Source organism: Oryzias latipes, chromosome 2 (assembly GCF_002234675.1).
Source record: "Oryzias latipes chromosome 2, ASM223467v1".
NCBI lineage: Eukaryota > Metazoa > Chordata > Actinopteri > Beloniformes > Adrianichthyidae > Oryzias > Oryzias latipes.
Window position 1 is genome coordinate 24719763 of NC_019860.2, and position 27793 is coordinate 24747555.

Genomic DNA, 27793 nt, shown 5'->3' on the forward strand with positions numbered 1-27793 from the left:
AAATGCAGAGAACAAATGTCTCACACCTAGGTGTGTCACAGATAGTGGGAATTTTAACTTTCTTGGAAATATTAAATTTAAACTAATTATAAATTCGTTCATTTCAACTGTTTTCTATTTTAAGCAAAACAAGTCTTTGGTTGTTTTTAATGGGAGAAATTATCATTAACAGTGGAGCAGGTACGGCCCCAAGTGTTACCTGCACCCCTCCCCCACTACCCACTTGTGCCCCGCCCTCACAGGCTGAGAGGCTGCTACATGCCCCTCACTGCCTCTTCTGCCCCTCACTGCCTCTTCTGCCCCTGTTTCCCTGCTCAGACGTCACACTTTTATCTAAATGGCAGATTTAGTTGAGTTCTTTGGGGGGGGGTCACGTTTCTTCTCACAGGTGCAGAAAGAAGAACCCCCCCCCCCCCCCCCCCCCGTCCTGGACCGCTGCAGGACGGAACAATAAAGCTTTAAACACAAGTCATGTGACCAAACGGATCTGGATCATACATGTTCTTCTGCTCATGAATCCACAGCAGAAGAAGAACCCCTCCCGCTCTGACCTTTGACCCTCAGATCTTTGGTTGTGTGTGTGTGTGTGTGTGGGGGGGTTCTTCAGCCCCCCATCTCTGAAAAGTGGAACACATGCAGACGGGTTCCAGATTTTCCTGCTGACATCTGTAAACTTTAAATCCAGAGGAGCAAAGGTCACATGACTGTTTGCAGACAAAGATGACCGCCATCTTCCGCCACGAGGGGGCAGCAGAACGCCACCTTTGGTCAGGGAAGCCCCCGCCTGACCCAGGAGCCAGCCGCCTTCGCTCAGGTGTTGCTTCACAGTGGGAGGCACTCAGGTGTTTTATGAGGATGACCTTTGACCCTGCGGCTGAAGCTCCTCCCCTGACTTTTCCTGCATTTGCGCCCTGCAGAAGCCAGTGACCTCTGCCCCCCCTCGTCTCTGGCACGGACCACGGGGACGTGTCAGAGACAAGGGGGGGTCCACACAGACATGAGAGCTGACAGCGCTGCTGCTGAGGCAGATTTTCACGTCGACCTTCACAGCCAGCAGAGAGGCGGAGTTTGACGGCGCCCTTCAGGACGCTCCAGCGGATCAAACCAAAGAGAAAGCTGAGGGGTGGGAGGCGTTTCTATTTTAGTCCTCCTCAAATGAACGTTCCTCAAAGCACCTCCCCCTTCCAGCCTTTGATCCTGTCCGTCTCTGGTTCTGGAGCGTCTGCAGCTCCGTCAGGCGCCGGCTGTTCTCTGGCGTTCCTGCAGGTCCCCCCTCAGAATCCCGGAGGTGGAACCTGCAGCTTCACTCCGTCACACCCAGCGGTTTGAGGAGGGAACGTTCCAGAAAAAGCTGTGAGCTTCATGGAACCCTGCAGGCGGTGTGGAGGTTCCTGCAGGATCACGTTCTCCAGAAGATCTGCCGGGCTCCACCATCCACCTGCTGCCTCGGGTGCAGGTACACCTAGAACCCACCAGGAGTTCTTCATCTTCTCAGTTCCTCCTCCCCCTCCATCGGGCCTGACCTGGTGCGTGGAACGATGGGGCAGGACCTTCACCCGGCGTCCTGGACCCCCAGCTGCCTCCTGGACAGACAGGTGGAGGGGGTTCTGCAGTACAGGAGCTCCACAGGGCTCTGAGTTCTCCCCCTTTCTGTTCTCACTCTCCAGATCAATAAAGTTTTATTTAAAAAAACAAATACATGTTTATTTTGTTGTGCTTAAAACAATAAACAGATTCATGATGTTTTCCAAAGTGCAGTAAAATCAGAGAGAAACTGAGCTGTCAATCATTTTTGGTTCAAAGAAACAATAATTCGTCTTAAAACATTAAAATCCTTCGTTTCTGTCTTTTCACGTTTTTGTTTCTTTTTCCATCAATAAAAACGTTTTTTCCTCCTTTTTTGGTTTTGGGGGCGGGTCCTCTCCCCTTCACCTGGGCCCGCCCCTCTTCCTCCGCCCCTCCCACAGACAGACACCTAACTTCCGGTCGCTCTCTCCCCCCGCTCCCATTCCGCCTCTGTCTTCCAGCCGGTTCGGTTCTCTCTCTCCGTAACGGGTTTCGGTTCTGACTCCGTCTGCCCCCCCCTTCCCCGGACCGCTCCACCTGCTCCGGTACTTCACCTGGATTCCTCCGCCGCGGCGGGAAACGTGTGGATTCGGAGCGGGAGACTTCAGGGAAGAGCCCGGGAACATGGAGAGGCGCGTGCGCGCGCTCGCGCTGCTGGCGGTTCTCCTCTGTGTGGGTAAGTCGTGGCTGCTCCAGCTCCTCCGCTCCGGCTGTACGGAAGCCCGTTAGCGCTCCGACCAGCGGGAAACGATCGCCGCCTGACCGCTAGCCGTGGGCTCTGAAGGGTCCAGTTATGAAAATGTGCGGGTTAACGGGTCTGCTAAAGAATTCGGCATCATTAGGATTTATGACAAAAACTATTTTAAACGTATTTTTAAACTTTATGTCATAAATCCCAGCGGCTAGCTGCGTCCACCTGCTGCCTGTCTGCGCCGCGGTTCACAGGGGAAAATCAGAAATATGAAGCTAAAACGTGTCAGCAGAGTCAGGCCGATTTAAAGAACGGCTTTAGAAAAGCTCAAATATTCCCACAAACGATTCTTCAGAGCGTTCGTCTCCTAAAGAGATCAAAACCGGTAGGAAGGGGGTTTGGTGAGGGGGGTTCGCGATGGAGGCGGAAGGAGTTTCCCTAAAACAGGGTCAGTTTCTGCTTCCAGGTGAGATAGTTGGACAGGTGTGTACCTGTTGTGCTGGGATTAACCGTCAGTCAGGTGAGAAGCGCGTCATCAATGGAAAGGACTCACCTGCGTGACTGTTGGGGAGTTTCCTCCTTCGAGTTTCTTAGAGGTTGTGGATCCTCCACCTGAGGCCGTTGGATCCGTTTGAGTCCGTTTGTGGTTCCGCTCAGGTGTTCCTCCAGAGTCCGACTGCAGGTTTTCAGGTGGAGCGTTTGCTCCTAAACCCAGAAAGATCTGGACTGAAACAGAACTCTGAGAACCCTGCATGTTCTCCTTCAAACAGGACTTCTCAGGAGAAGCTGGTGGAGAACGTTCTAGGTTAGCATGAAGGTTCCGTGTCTTCAGGGTATAAACCTAAGGCGGTCTCAACAGTCTCTATCGTGTCAGGGTATAAACCTGAAGAAGTGCCATTGGACGCCAGGCTTTGGACGCTCCGGTTCCAGACCTTCTGCTTTGGACTGAATTAACTTCAGGAAGTGGTCAGAAAGAGTCGCAGACGCTTTAAAAAAGACGGCGGCTGTGGTCTGATGGCTGCTCTGCAAAGCGTCTCGTCTGACACGAGGAAATCAAACCCTGAACGTGACGGTCAGCCACTTACGCCTTGACCTTCTGCAGGAGAAACCCTCCACCCAACAGGCCGACCCAGATCCCCGCTGGCCTGCTGAAGGACCACCCAGGTCTTTTTAAAGCCGAACCAGGTCTGGCTCCAGGTCTGGCTCCAGGTCTGGCTCCAGGTCTGGCTCCAGGTCTGGCTCCAGGTCTGGCCCCAGGTCTGGCTCCAGGTCTGGCTCCAGGTCTGGCTCCAGGTCTGGCCCCAGGTCTGGCCCCAGGTCTGGCTCCAGGTCTGGCCCCAGGTCTGGCTCCAGGTCTGACGCTCCAGAGTCCTGTTGGACCAAACCTTCTCAACACGTCAGACCTGGACTCTGTTAGGAGGATGAAGGACGGGTCCAAAGTCAGATGGACGGGTCAGTGGAAGCTGCTGAGGCAGGAGGAACATCCCATAATACTCTACAGTCATGAGTCCTCTGTGATGGGAGTTTGGCCCAACGTGAACGTTCTTCCTCCTGTTTACGTTCACCTGTGAAGATGATGATGATGATGATGGTGGTGGTGATGATGATGATGATGATCTCTTGGTCCCCAAAGGTCAGAGTCAGGCCCGGATCGTCAAAGTGCCTCCTGGTCCGTTGGTCAGAGTGGAAGGTGAGCCGGTCTCCATCAGGTGTGATGTCACGCAATACGATGGACCTCGTGAGCAGGTGAGGATGACATCACAGCACACCTGTAAGCCCCGCCCCCCAATATTTCCACATGGATTTAGCAGTACTTTCTGAATCACAGCATACATAAACAACCAAAATGCTGTTTGGTGTTTCTGCTGATCACCTGTACCAGGTGTTGTCAGAGGTAAAGGTGTTGGGGTCAAAGGTCAGAGGAGGAGCTGAAAGCAGCTGCTTCCACTGATGGTTGATCCCTCCTCTCCCCCCATCAGGAGTTCGACTGGATCATGTCCAAAGAGGATAAACGGCGGATCAACATCATCTCCACCATGGAGAGCGACTTCACGGACGCCGCGCTCAGAAGCCGCGTGGCGTCCGGCGACATCACGATAAAGCGGCTGCAGGATAACGTGGTGGAGCTGAGGGTCAAAGCGGTGACGGCGCAGGACTCTGGGACCTACTGGTGCAGGACGCCCAGCACAGACTCAGTGACCTCCGGGAACTACGAGGCTCAGGTGATCCTGACAGGTAGGAGGCTGTCGGAGCGGTGGGAGGGGCCAACACCATGACCTCTGAACCCTCTGTTTCTGAGAACTACTTCCTGGTGGTTGGAGTCCTGGTTAGCAGCAGTCGATCACATTTGATCAGGGTGGACGGATTTATCTGTGGTTAGAACGCACCTTAATAAGTCATGTGATGTCAGTCGGTGGTGAGATGACGTCACTGACGGACGACTCACATTTACTGGAGAACATCCCATGTGTCTGCTAACATGGACACGCTAATGCATCCGATTCATGTCCGATTCATTTCCACATGTGAATGAGGCCTGAAGTAGGGTTGTGCCGATGGACGATACCATCGTTCATGGTGATGGGTGACTGACATCCCGATGGAGAGACACCATGGTGATGCCACGCCCCCCACGCTGAGAGTGGACGCCATAAGCCGCGGTGCAAAATGTCTTGATGGGATCAATGGTCGGATTAGAATCCAACCGTGTTCATGGAACCAGAAATGTTTTCAGATTCTAACAAACGTTCACATGGGGTCACACTTTAGGTCAGAATAAATGATTCACACGTGTGCAGTAGGGTTTGAAATACCGGAAGAGGAAATGAGTTCCACTGAGAGGCTTCATACATAGACATGTCAGACATCGGATCGCAGTCTTAAGTCTCCCACACATAGCAAAGCACCCCCCCCCCCCTTCCCCCCAAACACAAAGCTGAAAGGCTGCGCTCCGCCGGTCCACCTGACTAGTCAAGTGTCGGAGAGGACAACACTTCTTTCTATTTTGTTTATTTTTTTGTTAAAGTCACTTCCCTCAGTTTATACTGGATCATCCCGGATGAGTCATTAGTTGGGAAATAAAATAACGAATAGCAATTATATAAAAATTAAAAATAGTCCACCCCGATGGTTGACAGCAAACATGGTCAACGGCCACTTTAAGGGACATGGCCCAACGCTGGTCTGGATCCCATCTGAGGAAATCTGAACCCATGCTGAATCACACCTTCACATGTCAAATCCCATCTGTGCCATGAGAGGAAAAATGGGAATTGGGTCACTTGATCCGTGCCGTGGAAATGCGGCCAAAGAGGATTCAGACCTGCGTTCAGTTCAGGTCAAAGGAACTCTGGTCAAAGGCGGCGTCCTGCGTTGGGGACCTGTTATTTTTTAAATCTTCAGAAAATCCTTGAAAGACGTGGATGAAAACAGGAGAATGTAGGAATTCTGGGATTTCTGTGAATCATGGTTCGGTGAGGGTTCAGAGCAGGAATGTGGAATATTTCCTCGCCATTAAACCGCCGGAGAACCTGCAGTCAGGAACCGGTCGTACGTAGGAATTGATGGTGTTGATTTAGTTTGAAGAAAAGTGATTTTTCTGAACTGTAACTAGAAATCATTTCAAACGTCCACCTTCAGGAGAGGACGGAGGCTCTGGAGCGTCCAGGTCACATGACCTCATTTAAAAGGCGTGGCCAAACCTTCTGAGCCTAATATGGTTGGAAACTTTCCTGCAGGTTTGTTTGTTAAAGTTGTGATCTGTGTGTGAGTTCATGTGTGTTTGTATCTGACGTTACAGCCTGTGTCAGCAGCAGCACCACAGAAACACAACTCACTCACTTTCGTTTTGTGGAACAATGAAGGCTACACAAAACTCTTCCTCATTTCAGATCTTCCAGCACTTCCTGTTTGCAGCCGTCCAAAGATCCTCTGCTCTATGCAAACATGCGTCACATTTAGGCCCCGCCCCCTCAGTCTGACCGCTGCACACACCCCCCCCACGCACACCCTGACACTCCTCTTCCTCAGACCTGAATGAGGAAGAGGAGTGTGGAGAACAGGAGGAGGCGGAGCCAGGCGAGCTGCGACTGGTGTAACACATTCACCAGAATCCGTCCCAGCCCGTTCCACACGGATACACACACACATAGAAACACACACACCTAAATACACACACACATAGAAACACACACACATAGAAACACACACACCTAGATACACACACAACTAAATACACACACACCAACATGGAAACACCAATACCTAAATACACACACATAGAAACACACACAACTAAATACACACACACACCTAAATACACACACATAGAAACACACACAACTAAATACACACACATAGAAACACACACACCTAAATACACACATAGAAACACACACACCTAAATACACACATAGAAACACACACACCTAAATACACACATAGAAACACACACACCTAAATACACACACATAGAAACACACACACCTAGATACACACACAACTAAATACACACACATAGAAACACACACACCTAGATACACACACAACTAAATACACACACATAGAAACACACACACCTAAATACACACATAGAAACACACACAACTAAATACACACACATAGAAACACACACACCTAAATACACACATAGAAACACACACACCTAAATACACACATAGAAACACACACACCTAAATACACACATAGAAACACACACACCTAAATACACACACATAGAAACACACACACCTAGATACACACACAACTAAATACACACACACCAACATGGAAACACCAATACCTAAATACACACACATAGAAACACACACAACTAAATACACACACACACCTAAATACACACACATAGAAACACACACACCTAAATACACACACATAGAAACACACACACACCTAGATACACACACAACTAAATACACACATAGAAACATGGAAACACACACACCTAAATACACACACATAGAAACACACACACCTAAATACACACACATAGAAACACACACACCTAAATACACACACATAGAAACACACACACCTAAATACACACACATAGAAACACACACACCTAGATACACACACAACTAAATACACACATAGAAACATGGAAACACACACACCTAAATACACACACATAGAAACACACACACCAAGCACCATGTGACCAGGAGGCAGTAGGATTGTTTTTGTCGTCTGTTTGTCTTTAACCAGATCCTCACTTCCTGTTCTTCTCCTGTCAGTCATCCCCAAGTCCCTGAAGGTCTCTCCTCAAGCCCCGCCTCCAGTGGTTCCAGAGGGAAGTGACCTGGTCCTGGCCTGCAACGTCACCCGGGACCTGACCCACTCCACCTACCTGTCCGTCAGCTGGTCTGTGAAGAAGGCCGCCTCCCCCGAGGAGCTCCTCACCTTTGGTCCTGGGGAGGGAGTGACGGTGGGAGTGGGCGTGGCTCAGAGATTCTTGGACGGGGGCGTACGCTTCCTTCCTGGCAGGAACGGCGTCTTTCAGCTGGTCATCTCCAGAGCGATGGCGTCTGACAGCGGCGTGTACGGATGCACCGGCACCGAGTGGACCAGCGAGAACAGGAAGTGGGTCCAAATCGTGCAGAGCGTGACTGAGATGGGGCGGGTCACGGTCACGCCCACAGGTGAGAAGGCCGCTCTTCATCTCACTTTTACTGTTCCACACGCTCAGCTGAAGCTCCGCCTCCTAGGGAGGTTAGAGGTGACCTGAGAGGTCCTCTGTTGCTGCAGGCAGAGCCAGTCGGTAGGTCTTAGCTTTAAACCCCCCACCCCCCAATATGCTGCTTTTGTACTGAGGGGGGGGCGTGGGAGAGTTCCCCATCCCTGTCTGAAGAGATTCTCTCTCTTCCAAGTCTTTTCTGTGCTCGCTCTCTCAGGAGCTCTCTGACCCCCCCCGCTAGCATTGAGGCCCCCAGAGCCCCCCCCTCCTCTGGTTGCCGTGGTTCCTGTATCTGATATCTGTGCTGCAGAGTCCTCCTCAGTGGGGTTGGAGTGATGAAGAGTCTGAGTAAAGAGGATGAGGAGAGTCAAACAGAGTCGGCTTTGTCTCTTTTGTCCTCGTCCAGACACCGTACAGACCCCCCCAACCCCCCCCCACCTGCTGCCTTTTGTTGGTTCTGGAAACCAATTTAGAGTCCAGATCAGCCTGAGATTCTGGACAGACGGACTTGATTTCACTGCTGCTGTGGGCCGCAGCCCCCCCCCCCGGGAGGATTTCACTGGAGCCCCCATCCCAGAGAGAACGTTCCTGCTGAAGCTGCTGTTCCATCCCATAATGCAATAGGGTTTCTCCACATGGAGGCATCTGAAAGGGAACATTTGAGGATCTGAGGATCTTCATCAGGACTCAGATCAGGTTTGAAGGGATTCCTTCTTTACCTTCTGACTCCTCCCATCAGGGGCGGGGCCACAGCCAGTCATGTTCTCCTGACCTGGAAAATGCTAACTCTGGAAAACCAGACTGTCAGAATTCCCGCCCTGACCCCTACCTACTAGAACCCTGTAGAGCGGGTCTAGTGCCCTAGATCCAACACCAATTCAGACTCCATGATCACCTTATTTTCAAACGGCGAGGATGATGTCATCAGTTTCACGTAGCTGATGTGAGCTTTTTGCTACGATTATTTATGAATCTACAGTTCTGAAGATAAAAACATTGATGCTTTATTAAAAAATACATTTAAATAGTTCAGACGCAATGCATTCTGGTCTATATTCACCAATCTAGTGAGCATGGATGGTTTTTCACAGAGACTTCTGGGAAATTTCTAGGGTTCTGGATTCTGGAAATGTAGATTCACTAAGTAGTGAAGGAATTCTGACACAGCCCTGACCTCTGACCCACTGAGGAACAAATGGGATTGGCTGGTTCTGCCTCACAGCTGATTGAGTCGACCTTCATACATGATACTCCCCCCACCATGTTTTACAGATGGAACAGAGGTTCTGTGCTGCATTGTTCCTATGGGGGGGGGGGGGGGGTTCTCTGCTGAGTTTTTTTTAGTGACATTCTTCTCATTTTGGTTTTTCCGTCTTCTCCTGTCCAGACCAGTCCCTCACCGTGAAGACCTCCTCCCCCTCCTCGTCCTCCCTGCTCCTCTACCCCGGCGACACCCTGACCCTGACGTGCTCGGTTGCCGCGGATACGCTGGACGCTCTGGCCCTGGAGGTGGGCTGGCTGGCGGACGGCAGAGAGCTGATCCGGATGGAGCGCGGCGGCGTGGTGAGCTCCAACTCCTCTAAGGGGGCGGGGCTCAGCCTGGAGAGGACGGGGGCGGGCGAGTACCGGCTGAAGCTGAGGGAGGTGAGCGGCGCGGACGGAGGGCGGTACGCCTGCAGGACCCGGGCCTTTGTGAAGCAGGGAGGGGCGTGGCTCCAGACCGCCGACAAGACGTCAGACGCCGTGACCGTGAAGGTCTCCGAGATCAGTGAGTGAAAGCAGAACCCTTAGTGCTCTGAACCGACCCAGAACACGGCGGTTCTCCACACTACAGATGTTTGTCTGTGGCTGAAGACCAGCTTCAGTGTTTCCATGGGGTTGTTTTTAAGCCCCGCCCCTAACAGTTGAAATTAGGCCTGCACAATATACCGCAAATTTATCGTTATCGCAATATCAAGCTGTGCAATATGCATATCGCAAAAGACAGCAAATTTGCAATAAATGGTTACCTTAGATGTGGCCACACAATCTAATGGCAGCTTGAAGTGTTTAATGGATTGAAAGAATCCCTTTCTGCATTTGACCAATCAGATGGACCCCTTCACGTTGTTAACTAATCGGATGGCGCCCTATTATGTTGTATGTTCGCTTCCTATGTTAACAAGGGTCATTTGTAGTGTAATTTTGAAGCTGTTGTAATGGAATGGGAATAATATTTTTGGTTGTTTTGCTAATTGTTTATATACTGCAAATTATATCGTTATCGCAATATTAATCACTGATATCGCATATCGCGAGTTTTCTTCATATCGTGCAGCCCTAGTTGAAAAACATGCGTACGTGCTCTCGCTCCACGTGCATACGTGCGCGCGCTCCACATGCATGCATACGTGCGCGCGCTCCACATGCATGCATACGTGCGCGCGCTCCACATGCATGCCTGTGCTGTGCTGGGTGAAGTGGACCGGGCCGGCTGCAGAGGCGGTCTCAGGCCGGTTCTCCGTGCCGCCTCCATTGTTTTGGTGTCTGCAGGAACTGGCTCAGCGGGTTTGGATGTCAGGCTGGTCTGACATCCAAACCGCTAAATGGCGCTGACCCGCTTATCCGGGCGGGTCAGCGCCATTTAGGAGAAAACAGGGGCTGGTTCTCAGGAGCCGTTCTCCAGGAACCTCAGCTGGAACATTTTCTCCAAGAGCCACGATGCTAATGAACATATGAAATATTTGATTTCTGATTCTTTTTCTTTGCTTTCATGTTTTTTAGTTTTCAAATTAGTATTTTTTCTTTAAAAAAACTGTTTTTTTGTTGCGTTCAAGCGAGATGAGACACAAGGAATGTGAAAACAGTGTTATTTTTTGAAGGCAAAGAAAAGTTAATAATATTTCCTCTTTTCCTGTGGAACTCAGAGGGTTCTGTGCAGCAGGGCGGGGGGGGCATAAACGTCCCTCCATAAACGCGGTTCCTGTTCTGCAGCTTTGCTGTGCTGCTTCACAATAAGAGTCCGTCCTCCACATCCTGAGGTTGTGGGTTTGGTTCCTGCAGAAACGCTGGCTCACATTACTAATCCCATTCAGAGGAAGCAGCAGTAATGAGCTGAGAGTGGGCGACTGTGGAGCAAACGTCCCTCTGAGCGGTTTCAAACCCTCGTCTCTGTGGCCGCCGGCGTGGGGGCTGCAGGATCTCTGTCGCATTTGGAGATTTGGCGGTCAGTTGGCATGGCGGCACAGCGGAGCGGTCCTTCTGTTTACGCCCCATTGCCCCTCTGAGGGGGGGTGGACTTGTAAATGCCGCGTGCTGCAGCCCCGTTCTGTGTCTGCGGCGGTCTTCCTGGGGGGGGTTCATGCTGCATCTGCTGGAACCGAGGACACCAGCGCGACATTTCTGCTGCCCACAAACCACGTCTTCACCCGTGACCCGAGCAGCCAGTCACTTCCTGTTTGCTGATGTGCAGCCAGACCTGCTCCCATGATGCTTTGCTGCAGGCACTGCCTTTACATGGAGGGACGGAGTTGGAGAAGTTATGAACCCCCCCAGCACCAACAACAGCTCCTCCCACCCCCGGCAACAAATTCAGTTTGTTCCTGTTGTCACTTTCACTTAATGTCATGGGGGGGGGGGGGGGGGGGGGGGGGGTAATGCTGTAAAGCCCCCAGATGCAACTTTATCCCCCTCCCACAGTGTTGACTCACTTTGGAGGGCTTTACTTTGAAAATCAGGCTGCTGGATCTCCAGAGCAGTGAACAGAACCCAGCTGGAACTCGGACAGGGGTCTGGGTCTGTGTCCGGGTCTGGGTCTGGGTCTGGGTCCGCCACCAGTGGAGGTCAGACAGACGGCATGGGAAATGCTGAGTCAGCATCTGTGAAGGCTGAGTCAGCAGATCTGGAAAACGAGAAGATCTGATGTCTGACTTCAGGATTTATTCTGGTTTTTTCTCATTTCTAAGACCAGAAAGAGAAGGATGATCGTGTGTGTGTGTATGTGTGGGTGTGTGTGTGTGTGTGTTTGTGCTGTAACAGATGGTGACGTTGTGTGAGTCACTGATTGTGCTTGATGTCCAGCTGACATCACAAACTACCTTTGCCAAACACAAGTGTGAGTGCTTACTGGTGTGTAAAGCTGTAACGTGTGTCTGGCTGAGAGCACCTGCCGCACACACACACAGTCCCACACACACACACACACACACACACACACACACAGTCATGCTTCAGTGCGGTTTCAGGTCTATTTCCATCCTGGCTCCACTCTGGATGAAATGTGAAAGCTGTGAAACATCAGAGCTCTGTGAAAGTGAATCCTTGCTGGGGGGGAGGGGGGGTTGGAGCTGGGACCCCCCCCCCCCATCAGATCTACGTTCTCACTGCACATGTGATGCGTGTTCAGGAACCCTGCGTGTAGCGCATTCTTGTACGTGCTTTCAGCAGACGTGTTCTCTGCTGCTGATGCCACGCATGTTCCCATTGCTGGAGGTCAGAGGTCAGAGAGGTAGATCTGGTGGATCTACCATCCCAGCCAAATATTCCTTTCTGCTCCATGAACTATGACCTTAGAAGCAGTTTTGATCAGGAATCCTCTCTGACCTGAAGGCTTCAGGTTCTCCTTATGTTTCTGAAGACCCTCAGATGTTCTAGGTGATGTTCTAGGTGATGTCCTAGGTGTTGTCCTAGGTGATGTCCTAGGTGATGTCCTAGGTGATGTCCTAGGTGATGTCCTAGGTGATGTCCTAGGTGATGTCCTAGGTGATGTCCTAGGTGATGTCCTAGGTGTTGTCCTAGGTGTTGTCCTAGGTGTTGTCCTAGGTATTGTCCTAGGTGATGTCCTAGGTGATGTCCTAGGTGATGTCCTAGGTGATGTCCTAGGTGATGTCCTAGGTGTTGTCCTAGGTGTTGTCCTAGGTGTTGTCCTAGGTGTTGTCCTAGGTGTTGTCCTAGGTGATGTCCTAGGTGATGTCCTAGGTGATGTCCTAGGTGATGTTCTAGGTGATGTCCTAGGTGATGTCCTAGGTGATGTTCTAGGTGATGTCCTAGGTGATGTCCTAGGTGATGTCCTAGGTGATGTCCTAGGTGTTGTCCTAGGTGTTGTCCTAGGTGATGTCCTAGGTGATGTTCTAGGTGATGTTCTAGGTGATGTCCTAGGTGATGTCCTAGGTGATGTCCTAGGTGATGTCCTAGGTGATGTCCTAGGTGTTGTCCTAGGTGATGTCCTAGGTGTTGTCCTAGGTGTTGTCCTAGGTGATGTCCTAGGTGATGTCCTAGGTGATGTTCTACGTGATGTCCTAGGTGAGGTCCTAGGTGATGTCCTAGGTGATGTCCTAGGTGATGTCCTAGGTGATGTCCTAGGTGATGTCCTAGGTGTTGTCCTAGGTGATGTCCTAGGTGATGTCCTAGGTGTTGTCCTAGGTGATGTCCTAGGTGATGTCCTAGGTGTTGTCCTAGGTGTTGTCCTAGGTGATGTCCTAGGTGATGTCCTAGGTGTCGTCCTAGGTGTCGTCCTAGGTGATGTCCTAGGTGATGTCCTAGGTGTCGTCCTAGGTGATGTCCTAGGTGATGTCCTAGGTGATGTCCTAGGTGATGTCCTAGGTGATGTCCTAGGTGTTGTCCTAGGTGATGTCCTAGGTGTTGTCCTAGGTGATGTCCTAGGTGATGTCCTAGGTGATGTCCTAGGTGATGTCCTAGGTGTCGTCCTAGGTGATGTCCTAGGTGTTGTCCTAGGTGATGTCTTAGTCCAAAGCTGTCTTCCTGAACCGTCTCTCTCTCTGTTTTCTCCCCAGAGCCAAACCTCACTCTGACCCTCAAAGCCGCTCTGGCCCCCACCACCACGGACGACCCCGCAGAGCTGGACTGCAACGTGAGCGCCATCGCCCACCTGCCAGCACAAAGCCGGCTGGCCGTGAAATGGGAGCACGCTCCAGGTTCCTCACACTTGTTTCCTTTGAAAGCAGGAACCTGAAGAACTTCCTGGCTTGATCAAATTCTTGTCTGATTTTCTACAGGAGACGCCAACAATCCCGCCACCGCTCACACCGTGGCGTCCTTAGATGCTCACGGAAACCTGATCCCAGGACCGGTGTACGCTGAGCGTCTGAAGGGCGGGGCCGTGGCGCTGAGCCGAGTCCAGCCCAACGCCTTCAAGCTGCGCTTCCTGCAGATGCAGGTGATGAGGATGCTCTGCCGCCACGCCGCTCTGCCGCCACGCCGCTCTGCCGTTCAGCATCCTGACGGCTGGAGGCTGACTGACTTTCTGCTCCACAGGACGTGGACAGTGGCGAGTACGTCTGCACTGTCTCCTCGTGGAGCGTCAGCAGCCAGGGAGACGCCACCCAGACCTCCGAGTACAAAAGCCCCCCCCTGCCTGTCCGATGGGTCCGCAAAAGTAAGGAGGTTTTTTTCTTCACCGCACTGGTTTCCTGCTTGATTGCAGCTTTGGACTTTGTGACCTCCGCTCACCAGGCAAACTCCGCCCACCCTATAGGCGCTGGTGCAGAAGTGGGCGTCGCCAATGGCCTTTGACCCGAGAGGCTCCTGATTAGCAATAGCATCGCCCCCCTTTTGTTGTGTTGACCATGTCGGATTTTGTTTCCAGACCCGGTGGTGAATGTTGCTGCAAAAACGGTTCGTGAGGCGTCAGTGGGCGGGGCCACGTTTGAAATGAGCTGTAAGGCTTTCCCCGAGAACCTGGATGATCCGGGATTCTCTGTGGAAATCCAGTGGCAGGACGGCCTTGGAGGGGACAACAAAACCATCATGACCCTGAACCCGGACAACGTGATGCAGCACGGGCCGGGAACAGAACCCAACAGGAGGTACGCGGTCCGAGCCCGTTTTTACCTGATCTGCTGCACAGGTGTGCAGAGACTCTGGGTTTCATGATGGACCACGTGTACATCCATGGTCTGTCTGCTCTTCACGCAGAGATGCTCTGGTTCTGACCAAGTCTGGAGCAGCGGAATTCCGGTTCCGCCTGGCGGGCGTGCAGCTCTCCGACAAAGGCTACTATTGGTGCAAAGTCACAGCCTTTAAAAAACAGAAGCCGGGCCAGACCTGGACCAAAGTGGTGTCCTCCGAGTCCAACAAAGTCAGGATAGATTTTCAGGAAAACGGTACGTTCTGACTTCCTGTTTGTCTGGTTTCCTGTTTGCTCTACTTCCTGTTTGTCTGGTTTCCTGTTTGCTTTACTTCCTATTCTATTTCCTGTTTTTTCTGGTTTCCTGTTTGCTCTACTTCCTGTTTGTCTGGTTTCCTGTTTGCTCTACTTCCTATTCTATTTCCTGTTTTTTCTGGTTTCCTGTTTGCTCTACTTCCTATTTGTCTCGTTTCCCGTTTTCTATTCTTCCTGTTCTATTTCCTGTTTCTCCTATTTTCTGTACTTCCTGTTTTTGAGGAAGTGAAGCATGTTGTACTTCCTCTTCCATCGCAGGTCTGTCGTTTTCCATCAACCTCCACTCCAACTCCAGCAGCGTTTTCCCGATGGAGACCGCCACGATGGAGTGTTCGCTGACGCTGTCGGGGTCGTCCCCACAAACCGGTACGACAACCACGCACAAACGCCACAGACCAGTACACAACAGCAGCCAGTACGACAACACACAGACATGTGGTAACAATGAAACATCATTGAACATTAGAACACACAAATATCAGTACACAACTCCAGCAACACTGACAGTCTGGCTTAAAGTACCGACTGTACATGTGACACGTGATCAATCTATGGCGTCTTGGCCATGTTTTTCATGTGTTTTGCCATGACGCCCCCTAGTGGTTCAGTACTGAACGGATCTGGTTCCAGTGGTTCTGGTGTTTGAACGGCGTTCTCCTTTAAGGAGGATCAGTGAGGACGTTTTGAGCGGTTTCGGATCCCGATGTCTTCCAGTTTCACCAAAGTGTCAGGGCGGGGCGGTGCCGGCCGTGTCGGGGCGGTGCCGGCCGGGGCGGTGCCGGCCGTGTCGGGCCGGGGGCGGTGCCGGCACGCTCAGGTTGAGCAACAGCTCATACCTTTGGGATTAAAAAAGGAGAAGTTCTTGTTGCTGCTTGTTCTCCTGTGGGGTGAGGCCTGCCTCGTGACTCACAGCTGTTTGTGTGGCTGCTTGTTGCTGTGGGGGGGGGGGGGGGGGGGTGTCTGTCACAGGACGAAGCTTCAGGACATTAGAGTTCGTTCACACCTGGAACACCTGGAAGAATTTACCTGCTTCATCTGGACACATCCAGGTCAAAAGCTGTAGTAGTCTCAGTGTAACAGGAGGACCCGGCCTCGTTCTCTGTTGATCTCTACATTCCAGCAGGAAATGACATCATCAAACCCACGCATTCCCTTAAGTCGTCAAAGAGGCGGGGCAATAATGCCTGTCAATCAAAAGTCTTCCCCTCTTTGCTGTTTGAGGTTCTTATTTAAAATAAAAAAAGGGTCTTTAGTTCAGTCGTCATGGAAACGTATATTAATATTTGTGGGCGGGGTTTGTATGTTTGACAGCTCCTTCATCCTGGAGCCTTTGTTGTTCATGGGGGGGGCTGAATCTTATCCTGTGATCTGAGCGCGCCGCTGCATGCAGACACACGGCTGCCTGCAGGAATGCTGCTGTGCACGTGGAGGCGGAGCCTAGCTGCCGCCGCTCTCCTCAGGAGCGTGCTGGGGAGGGTCATAGGCTCCCCCCGTGAATGTTTCTGCCCTCCTAGCACAGAGGCGGAGGTTCCCCCGGGGGGTCAGTCTGGAGTCACGCCCCTGTGGCCTCTGAGCCACCAGGAGGAAGCTCCAACTTGAAGCCCCTCCCCCATCGGTGATCCATAACTATCAATAATCTGCCTCATTTCCTGATCAGATTGGAGGCTGCAGCAAAAAAGAAAATGGAAGCCCCCCCCCCCCGTTCTTCCTCAGAATGCAGATTACACGGCTGTCTTTGCTCGGCTGCCAGGCAGCCGTTAATTAGCCAATCTCACGCTCCGTTAGCCAGCCGCAGAGGCCGAACGAGGCAGACGAAGAATAGGCCAGAGAGAGAGAGAGAGAGAGCCCTGAATGGAGGAGCTGAAGGGAGAGGATGAGGAGGAGACGAAGAGCACCGAGCTGGTTCCCACCCTCAGAGAAGCAGGAGGGAATTTAAAGGGGGGGTGGGGGGGGGATGAAGCAGAGAGTCTGGAGGACGGGGACCACCACCTCTGACCCGGACCAGAACCCTCTCCATGACCTTGCTGATGGTGTTCTGATGCTCAGACGCTTCCATCATCGACGCCGCCAGAACCAAGTCTGGGTCAGACTTCAGAGTTCTGGTGCTGCTTCTGTCGAGCTCCAACATCTCTGAAACTCCACCCATGGTCCTGTGATTGACAGACGGCTCCGGTCGGTGGAAACATCTTTAGAAACCAGGCAGAGCAGCAGGTTCTGTTGGTTCTGTAGGGTTCCCCTTAACACCCCCCTGAGGGGCAGATTCAGTCTGAGTCTGCGGCGTCCTTCCAGCATGTTGGGGTTTGAATCCCATCCTTCACTTTCTTATGAAGACAGAACTGTCTCATGATCCAGAAATGCACACACACGTGTTCACAACTGTAATTTTATGCAAATGTGTGTTATCAATTTGGTAATGCACACTATAGGTTACAGAAACGCACACATTTCACCAACGCACACGTTGTTTCACAAAAGGCACACTAAAGGGTTCACAAACGGCACACTAAAGGTTTCACAAACGCACACTAAAGGTTTCACAAACGCACACTAAAGGTTTCAAAAACGCACGTGTTGTTTCACAAATGTACACGTTGTTTCACAAACGCACACGTTGTTTCACCAACGCACACTAAAGGTTTCACCAACGCACACATTGTTTCAAAAAAGGCACACTAAAGGTTTCACAAACGCACACGTTGTTTCACAAACGCACACTAAAGGTTTCACCAACGCACACATTGTTTCAAAAAAGGCACACTAAAGGTTTCAAAAACGCACACGTTGTTTCACAAACGCACACGTTGTTTCACAAACGCATAAGGTGAATTGCAGGATGTGCATTTACAACCCCCCCCATTTGTGAAACTCCCCACATTTGTGAGAGAAATCCCTGATGTGAATTTCAGGTCAACTAATGTCATCATTGGCTAATGAATCTGTCAATCAAACTCATCAGCAAAGCAGGCGTGTTCGCTTTCAGCCAATCGAATGGCCCATATTACCTAAAAATCATGTTTGTCAAGCATCTGTTGTGCATTTCTGAAACATTTATTGTGTTTTGTGAAACACAGCGTGCACATTTGTGAGAAGCAGCATGCATGTGTGATACTATGGAAGCGATTGTGTAGCATATTTCAAATAAAAGTCAAAACCAGAAATGCTTTTTCATTTTCAAAATGAAGCTGTATTTTTTGACTCAAAACTAAAAATCAATCCTTCAAAATGCTTTTTCATTTTGTACTTAAAACCGCTTATTCTGTGTCACTTAATTAAAACAAAAATGCTAAGAGGGGATTGCGTTTTCATTTTAACATCCACCCTGTGAACATTGTCGCATTATTCATTTTGAAAAAGCCTTTCCAGCGAGGAGGCGGGGCGATGACGTCCAACCAGCAAACGTTTGATTCCTCCAAACGTTAGCATGGTGAAATCTGCTCCAGCTGTTGATGGGACTCCAGCTGTCATCCAACAGAAAAATCAGCCCAAAGCTGCAGGAGACGATCTTCTAAATGTGCTTTAATTACTGTTATGATTATGCCGCTAACACAAAGCTGCTCCTAGCATGCGTCTGTTAGCAGGCGGACACACGGAGAAAACAGTGACGTCATCGCCCCGCCTCCTCGCTGCTTTTTCTAACTGAATAATGCGACAATGTTCACAGGGTGGATGTGAAAATGAAAAGGCAATCCCCTCTTTGCATTTTCATTCTAATTATGTCACAGAATAAGCAGTTTTTATGTCGAATATGAAAAAGCATTTCTGTTAATCCATTTTAATTGTCAAATTAGACATTTCTAAATGAATTTTGCTACACATTTACCAGAGAACTTTTTGAAAACGAAATGTCAAATACCTTTTTAATTATCATTTTAATTGACAGAATAAGCGGTGTTGAAGTAGAAAATGAAAAAAAATTTGAAGGATTGCTTTTTCATTTTATTTTTGAGTCAAAAAATGCAGCTTCATTTTGAAAATGAAAAAGCATTTCTAGTTTGGAATTTTATTTTTAATTATGCTACAGAATCACTTCCATATGATACACTTATTGTGCACTTGAGACACATTTAGTGTGGATGTTGAAACACAGCGGGTGTTTGTGAAACCTGTAGTTTACATTTCCAAATACACATTTGCATAAAATTACAGTCATGAATGTGACTGTTTGGTTTTTTTGGATTATGAGACAGTTCTGGCCTCATACTGTGGTTCAGCTGCAGAAGTTCTTCAGGAAGTCTGCTGAAAGTTGGATCATGAAGCTCACAGAGAGAGGAAGCTCTGCTGAAGCACACATGCTAATGAACACACACATGCTAACACACACACCCACACACGCATGCTAACACACACACACAGACACACACTCATGCAGCTCTGTGGTGTGTTTTACTCCAACTGTCCTCCAGGGATTCCTTCACAGAAATCCAATCAGACTTTTCATTTCCACAGACGACCATTTCAGTTTTATGAGCTCTGATTTTCTGCCCCCCCAGCCACTCTGCCCCCTCCCCAACAACCAACCTTCTTTTTATCCATGCCCCCCCCCCCCCCCCCCCCCCCCCCCAGCATCCTGATGTAACTGATTTAAAATGAGAATTGCAGTCGGATCCTTCCTTCACCTCCTCACTGAGAAGATTGAAAATTCCTTTGAACTTCAGTTGGATCACAAAGCTCCACTTCAGGACCCTCTGATTTATGATTCTTGGGTTTTGGTTAGGGTTAGGGTTCATGACGCTCTGGCCCCGACGCTGCGGTTCACGGCGCTCTGGTTCCCGACCCTCTGGTTCATGTCGCTCTGGTTCACGACGCTCTGGTTGATGACGCTCTGGCTTACGACGCTGCGGTTCACGACCCTTCGGTTCCTGACCCCCCGGTTTACGACGCTCTACTTCATGACCCTCTGGGTTACGACGCTCTGTTTGCCGATGCTCTGGTTCACAACGCTGCGGTTTTTGAGACTCTGGTTGCTGACGCTCTTTACAGGGAAAGTTTTAGGTTCAAATCTGCTCTATGCAAGCTGGAAGGTGATGCTCTGTTTCATGATGCTACGGTTTACGACGCTCTGGTTCACAAAGCTCTGGTTTACGACGCTCTGGTTCATGATGCTCTGGTTCACGATGCTCTGTTTACCGACAATCTGGTTCATCACGCACTCTTTTACGACGCTCTGGTTCACAACCCTCAGGTTCATGACCCTCCGGTTTACGACGCTCTACTTCAAGACCCTCTGGGTTATGACGCTCTGGTTCACGACGATCTGTTTCATGCGGTTTTTGAAGCTCTGGTTCACGACGCTCTGGCTTATGACGCTGCGGTTTATGACGCTCTGGTTTACGAAGCTCTGGTTTATGATGCTCTGGTTCACGATGCTCTTTTTGCCGACACTCTGGTTCATGACGCTCTGGTTCACGACCCTCCGGTTTACCACACTCTACTTCACGAAGCTCTGCTTTATGACACTCTGGTTCACGACGCTTTGGTTCACAACTCTGCGGTTTGCGACGTTTTGGTTCATGACGCTCTGTTTCCCGATGCTGTGATTCAAGTGGCACTTTCTTACGACGCTAGGGTTTACGACGCTTTGGTATATGACCCTCTGGTTCATGACACTCTGGTTAATGACGCTCTTGTTGCTGATGCTCTGGTTCATGACGCTCTGGTTCACGCCGCTCTGGTTCACAACGCTTTGGTTCACTGCGCTCTGTTTGCTGATGCACTGGTTCACTGTGCTCTGGCTTACGAAGCTCTGTTTTATGACGATATCGTGCAGATGCTCTGGTTCATGACGCTTTGGTTCACGACCCTCCAGTTTACAACACTCTACTTCACGAAGCTCTGTTTTATGACACTCAGGTTCACGACGCTTTGGTTTACGACAGTGGTACACAACTCTGCGGTTTACAACTTTTTGGTTCAAGACGCTCTGGTTCACGACTCTCTCGTTGCCGATGCTCTGGTTCATGACACTCTGGTTCACGATGCTCTGGCTTACGACACTCTATTTGCCGACACTCTGGTTCATGACGCTCTCTTTTACGACGCTCTGGTTCACGACCCTCAGGTTCATGACTCTCTGGTTCACAACAATCTGTTTCATGCGGTTTTTTAATGCTCTGGTTCACGACGCTTTGGCTTATGACGCTGCGGTTTATGATGCTCTGGTTCACGACGATCTGTTTGCCGATGCTCTGGTTCACGACGCTCTGGTTCAGGATCCTCCGGTGAACGATGCTGCGGTTTACGACGCTCTATTTCACGACGCTCTGGTTGCCGATGCTCTGGTTCACGACCCTCCGGTGTACGACACTCTACTTCACAAAACTCTGTTTTATGACACTCTGGTTCACGATGCTTTGGTTTACGACTCTGGTTTGCGACGCTCTGTTCGACGCCGCTGCGGTTTACGACGCTCTGGGTCAGGATGCTGCGGTTTACGACGCTCTGGTTCATGATGCTCTGGTTCATGATGCTCTGTTTGCCGACACTGGTTCATCACGCACTGTTTTACGACGCTCTGGTTCACGACCCTTCGGTTCCTGACCCCCCGGTTTACGACGCTCTACTTCATGACCCTCTGGGTTACGACGCTCTGTTTGCCGATGCTCTGGTTCACAACGCTGCGGTTTTTGAGACTCTGGTTGCTGACGCTCTTTACAGGGAAAGTTTTAGGTTCAAATCTGCTCTATGCAAGCTGGAAGGTGATGCTCTGTTTCATGATGCTACGGTTTACGACGCTCTGGTTCACAAAGCTCTGGTTTACGACGCTCTGGTTCATGATGCTCTGGTTCACGATGCTCTGTTTACCGACAATCTGGTTCATCACGCACTCTTTTACGACGCTCTGGTTCACAACCCTCAGGTTCATGACCCTCCGGTTTACGACGCTCTACTTCAAGACCCTCTGGGTTATGACGCTCTGGTTCACGACGATCTGTTTCATGCGGTTTTTGAAGCTCTGGTTCACGACGCTCTGGCTTATGACGCTGCGGTTTATGATGCTCTGGTTCACGAAGCTCTGATTGCCGATGCTTTGGTTCACAACGCTCTGGTTCAGGATCCTCCGGTGAACGATGCTGCGGTTTATGATGCTCTGGTTCACGACGCTCTGGTTGCCGATGCTCTGGTTCACGACCCTCCGGTTTACGACACTCTCCTTCACAAAGCTCTGTTTCACGATGCTTTGGTTTATGATGCTCTGTTTGCTGATGCTCTGGTTCACAACGCTGCGGTTTACGACGTTTTGGTTCATGACACTCTGGTTCACGACGCTCTGTTTGCCGATGCTCTGGTTCATGATGCACTGTTTTACGATGCTTTTGTTTACGACTCCGGTTTGCGACGCTCTGTTCGACGACGCTGCGGTTTACGACGCTCTGGGTCAGGATGCTGCGGTTTACGACGCTCTGGTTTATGATGCTCTGTTTGCCGACATTGGTTCATCACGCACTGTTTTACGACGCTCTGGTTCACGACCCTTCGGTTCCTGACCCCCCGGTTTACAACGCTCTACTTCATGACCCTCTGGGTTACGACACTCTGCTTCCTGAAGCTCTGTTTTATGACGCTCTGGTTCACGACGCTTTGGTTTACGACGCTCTGTTTGCCGATGCTCTGGTTCACAACGCTCTGCTTCACAACGCTGCGGTTCTTGAGACTCTGGTTGCTGACGCTCTTTACAGGGAAGGTTTTAGGTTCAAATCTGCTCTAAGCAAGCTGGAAGGTGATGCTCTGTTTCATGACGCTCTGGTTCACAAAGCTCTGGTTTACGACGCTCTGGTTCATGATGCTCTGGTTCACGATGCTCTGTTTGCCGGCACTCTGGTTCACGACCCTCTGAGTTATGACTTCTGGCTGCCGACGCTCTTTACAGGGAAGGTTGTGGGTTCAATCCTGCTCCAAGCTGTCATTAAGGTGATAGAGAGGAAAGCAGAACCAGACCCAGTAAAGGGGGAGGGGTCTCAAAGGGACTCCTCCCCTGAAAGTGGGCAGACTATAAAGGGGGGGGATGATGTAATTCTTCAAAGGTCACTGATTATCACCTTTCTGAACACAGCGGATGGGGGGGGGTGATCTTACTCCTGAAAGTGTTTGTGTCTTTGCGCCCCCCCCCCCCCCCCCCCTTGATGCAGACAGCTGCCTGAAGACCCTCGGGGAGAAGATCAGATGCTGTTTGATGATCTGAGTGAACTGCTGCTCTCACACTTGAGGGGTGTCACACTGCTGGTTAGGATGGGGGGGTGCGGTATCATCTCTTGAGGGGCTGTGTGCTCCTCTAGGGTGGGGGGTGGGGGGTAATGATGCTCTGAAATGATTGATGTCTGATGGTGAAGGAACCGTCTCCTCCATTAACCCCCTGTGGACTCCTGCTGGTGGGGAGGGGGGGGTGTTCTAATGCAATTATGTGGTAAAGAACAAAAACATGATTTCATCTGCAGCCGTTATTCTTCATGGGGGGTCGTAGATGAAGGTTTTATGGATTCTTTTCTCGTTTTAGCTGCTTTGACTTTCGTCCTGTTTTTATGGTTTATTTCTGTTTAAATAAAGTTTGTTCAAACCACCGATGGAAACAGTTCAGGTTCAGGTAGAAACAGAACCAGAACCTCCAGAACCATGTTCATCCTAGAACTCCTGGAACACCATGCAGAGATCCTCACATTGGAGATCACAGAGCTACCCCCAGTCTATGGGGGGCAGGGGGGGTGCAAGCAGCCAGCTGACCCCCCCCCACCCCCCCCCCCCCCCCACCCCAGTGTGGTCTCATGCCTTGTCTTCTGGTTGGGTAGAGAGCTCTGCTCTTCATCTCTGTGGGAATGACAGTACCCCCCCCCCCCCCCCCCAAGTAAAATGAAGAGATCTGGATGAGGAGGAGATGAACAGGGGGATTGTGGGTAATGTTTGATCAGAAACATTTATCCATCTCTCTGAAGAGGTTGTGTGTCCTCCTCATGGATCATCCCTCCTCTTCCTCCTCCTCTTCCTCTTCCTCCTCCCCTTCCTCTTCCTCCTCCTCCTCCTCTTCCTCCTCCTCTTCCCCTTCCTCTTCCTCCTCCTCCTCCTCTTCCTCCTCCTCTTCCTCTTCCTCCCCCTCCCCCTCTTCCTCCTCTTCACATGTGTTTTTATTGTGTTCCTGTAAATCTGCTACGTTGGACTTTTCTTCAGCAGCTCTATGGTGTCTGGCTAGAGGTTCTCTTGGCGGCCTTCATGGAACTCTGGAGGTCATGGCAAGCCTTGTTTGTAGCGTGTTCCTAGCGTGTTTATGCTCTGTGTTCTCCTGACTGGAAGGCTGCGCGTCGTTTCCTGGTTTTCATCCTGATTCTCATAAACCAGCGTTCTAACTTGATGAAGACTCAAACGGTTCTTCGTCGTTCTGGTTTTCCTGGACCAGAACGGTTTCTTCTTGATCCTCATCCTGGTTTTGTCTCCAGGAGGAGGATGACTCGGGCTCTGCGAGTTCCTCGTGGTTCCTAATGGTTCTTCTCTCCCTGACAGACTAATGACCGCCTGTCTCTCCTCTTCCTCCTCCTCCTCTTCCTCCTCCTGACTCTCCAGCTCTTTGTTCCTGCGTCTCCTCTGCTCCTCCTTGGATGTTCTCTGGCTTCCTCTGTAACTGGAAGGTCTGCTGAATCCTGTTTCTGCCGTCTGCGTCCCTCAGGTAGTGTGGCGTACGAAGTCAGGTGGTACTTCAGCCGCCTGCGAGGGGGCGGAGCACCGGTCCTGGTGGGCTCCATGAGCCGCTTTGGCGTCGTCAGCAAGGCGCTCCGGAACTCCTCCAGCGACGTTTCGGTGGAGCGCAAAGACGCCGACAGCTTCCTGCTGAGCATCCACGGCACTCAGTCCAGGTGAGAGCTCGTCCGTCCGCACAGGTGAGCCAACCAACGCCGCCGAGCTGACGCTTTCCGCCCTCCTGCAGCGACAGCGGCGAGTACCAGTGCTTCGTCACGCCGTGGTACGTGTCGGCCGCCACGGGAGCCTGGACCGAAGCCGGAGAGCTGACTTCCAGCAGACTCTTCCTGACGGTCAGGTTTGCAGGTGAGGCCCCGCCCACAGGTGAGCGTCCTCAGGTGCAGAACACGCTGCTAAGGGTCTCTCCTCTTCTCCTGCAGTGTGGGACTCCCTGAAGCTCCCGCTCCTGTACGGCGCCGCCGCCTCTCTGGGTAACTTCCTGTTCTTGTCTCTGTGAAGGATGTTCCACTGGGTTCTAGTGAGGTTCTCCTGAGAACGTAGAACATGGAGAACCGGATCTGATGCTCCACTCTAAATGTTAGAAGCAGCTCTGGTTCTCCTCCGTTCTACTGTGGCGTGGGGGGCAGTGACAAAGGTTCTGGGCTCGTTCTAAGCAGCTCCGCTTTGGTCCGGTAGGTTCTGATGCATCCCCCCCCGTCCCCCCCCGTCCCCCCCCGTCCCCCCTCCCTGTGTCTGCAGTGGTGGGCCTCCTCTCGGTGCTCCTCGGCCTCCTCTTCGCCCGCTGCTGCAGGAACGGCGGCAGGAGTGGCGGCAGGAACGGCGGCGTTCCCATTCTCTTCCCGGACAAGGACTGACATACACCCCCCCAACCACCGTCCCACCGCGGCGCCAGGAAGAAGCTCCACCCACTCCACAGACACACGCCCAACAGCGACTTCTGGGACACCCAGCTGGTCGCGGCCGACGGGCGGTGGGAGTGAGGCGGGGCTTCGGGGGGGTGCTCTGGACTCTGCAGTGGGGGTGTCGGGGGGGTCTATGGGGGGGTCTGCTGGAGACTTCACTGCCAGCTGGGAAAAACGGATGTCTGCTGGAGAAAAGCCGCTTTTCTTCACGCGCCGGCGTCCAGACTGTGAATCCTGCTGGGGGGGTTGGCGGGGGGCGAAAACTTTTCCTCCTGTCGGCTGAAGGTGAACATCCTGTTCCAAAGTATTCAGTCAGCACTGGAGGGGCCGCCCCCCCAGAACGTTCCTACTGGAACAGAGAACGGCGTTTGTTCTCTAACATAGATTTTAAGAGATTTTCTAACTGAGAGATGTGTGCACGTGGGCGTGTGCACGTGGGCGTGTGCACGGCCCTGTCAGCCGTACACGGTCAGGCTGTGGTTCTTGTGTGTGTGCATGTGTGTTCTTTCTGTTTGTGGTTACATGTTTTGGCGCCAAGCGTCCATCCAGCACGCCGTTCCACTTCCTGTTCACCACTTTTCAATGTAAGCCGTCATGCTAGCGCCAGCTAAGCTAACGGGCGGCGCCGCGGTTCTGGAGACCACGGAGAGGAAAGAACATCTGATGGAAATGATGACTCAGCAGAAAGCGTGGCTATATTTGAGGCGCCGTCTCCCTGGACGGCGTCCGTCAGCAGAGCGGCGCTCCGGCCGGGTTCTGCCGGTTCCCCAGAATAGAAACGGAGCAAAGGTGAAGGAAACAGGTTTGGAAAGGCGGGAAGAGTCCTGCTGGTGTCCGTCAGCAGCTTTTTTATAGAAACATTTCAGATTCATACAGGAAGTCTTTGGGAAAACGGCGGCGGCGTTTCCTGGAAACAAACTTCATTTCACGGATTTTAAGGTCATGTTTGGATTCATGGAGACAAAGATTCAATAAAATCATTTTATAAACATTTAATAAACGTTTGCTTCTGTCGGGACATAGAACCCGTCTGTTAATGTGTCCATGTCCTCACAGACCCCCCTCCCTCATAGGATGCCCCCCCCCCACCCATCCATGACTTTACTGCTCAAAGCTCTTATTTTGAAAGGAAGGTGACCTTTGACCTGCAGACTGATGGAGTTTGTGTGAATCTCATCCAAAAAGGTGGGGGGGGTTGGGAAGGAAAGGTCCAGGCGGCGCCCCCCCCCAGAGTAAATGTTAACGCACACGTGTGAGCGTGCAGGAATGTGGCGGCGGTGGCCTTTGGTTACCTCGCCATGGAGACTGTCAACACATGGCGGGGGGGCAGAGGGGGGGGGGTCTGATTTATTATTAGTTTGACCTGACTGTCACTGGCAGCTGGACACGGAGGGGGGGTAAAAGGGGGGTCAGCTTCAGTGAGAAACGTCAGCTCCACTGACTGTTCAGCTGCTGCACAGGCCCCTCCCACCCTGCCACCAGGCCCCGCCCCACACCCCCCCATTCAGAAACCGAGGAAACCTTGAACTGGGACTGGCTGACCTCTGGGTCACATGACCCCCTGCAGGGACACGGGCCGCTGGTTTAGCAGAACATCCTAGAAGTTCTACAGATCCTGAGGAACTTTGTTTGGGTCTGACTGGACCGTTGGCGCCGCTGCGGTCCAGAGCACCTGGTCCTCCTGAACCTGCTGGATCTGCTGGTCCTTCTGGACCTGCTGGTCCTGCTGGTCCTGCTGGACCTGCTGGTCCTGCTGGTCCTCTAGCTCTGGAAAAACACCAGAAACATTGATAAGAAAACTTTATCAACAAGGTCATGGATAATCAGAAGCAAACGCTCCGGCGCCGTTCTGAGGACGCCGCCAGACTGACGGCAGAGAACCATGATGGAGGGGGGCGGGTCAAGGGAGGAAGAGGCATAAAGAAGTGATGTCACTTCCTCTGTAGTTGGATGAAATGCCCCCCTCCCTGAATGATGATGCGGGGGGTGGGGGTTCTGCAGACTTAAACTCCTCAGATGACCTAAAGCAGAGGATTGTTTTCAAATGTCAGAGTTCAGACATTTTAGTGTAAATGGGATCCATTTGGGTTCACCTCCTT

The 27793-nt window shown here is 51.4% G+C and overlaps 1 protein-coding gene across 1 annotated transcript; it reads left to right on the top strand.

Annotated features, from left to right (window-relative positions):
- The first annotated feature begins 1989 nt into the window (after positions 1-1989).
- ptgfrn (prostaglandin F2 receptor inhibitor) lies at positions 1990-26694 on the top strand. The gene is made up of 15 exons (XM_023949153.1): positions 1990-2242; positions 3891-4003; positions 4237-4492; positions 7513-7917; positions 9340-9720; positions 13724-13864; positions 13946-14106; positions 14205-14325; positions 14536-14755; positions 14865-15052; positions 15370-15477; positions 24761-24947; positions 25019-25137; positions 25212-25262; positions 25531-26694. The coding sequence occupies exons 1-15, from the start codon at positions 2191-2193 to the stop codon at positions 25644-25646; spliced, it is 2619 nt and encodes an 872-aa protein (XP_023804921.1). The 5' UTR covers positions 1990-2190; the 3' UTR covers positions 25647-26694.
- The last annotated feature ends 1099 nt before the right edge of the window (positions 26695-27793 follow it).

Coding starts and splice junctions, on each gene's coding strand:
- ptgfrn (XM_023949153.1), top strand. CDS start 2,191: ATGGAGAGGCGCGTGCGCGCGCTCGCGCTGCTGGCGGTTCTCCTCTGT. Junction 7,918..9,339: donor GGTCACGGTCACGCCCACAG/GTGAGAAGGCCG, acceptor TCTCCTGTCCAG/ACCAGTCCCTCACCGTGAAG. Junction 14,107..14,204: donor TGCGCTTCCTGCAGATGCAG/GTGATGAGGATG, acceptor TCTGCTCCACAG/GACGTGGACAGTGGCGAGTA.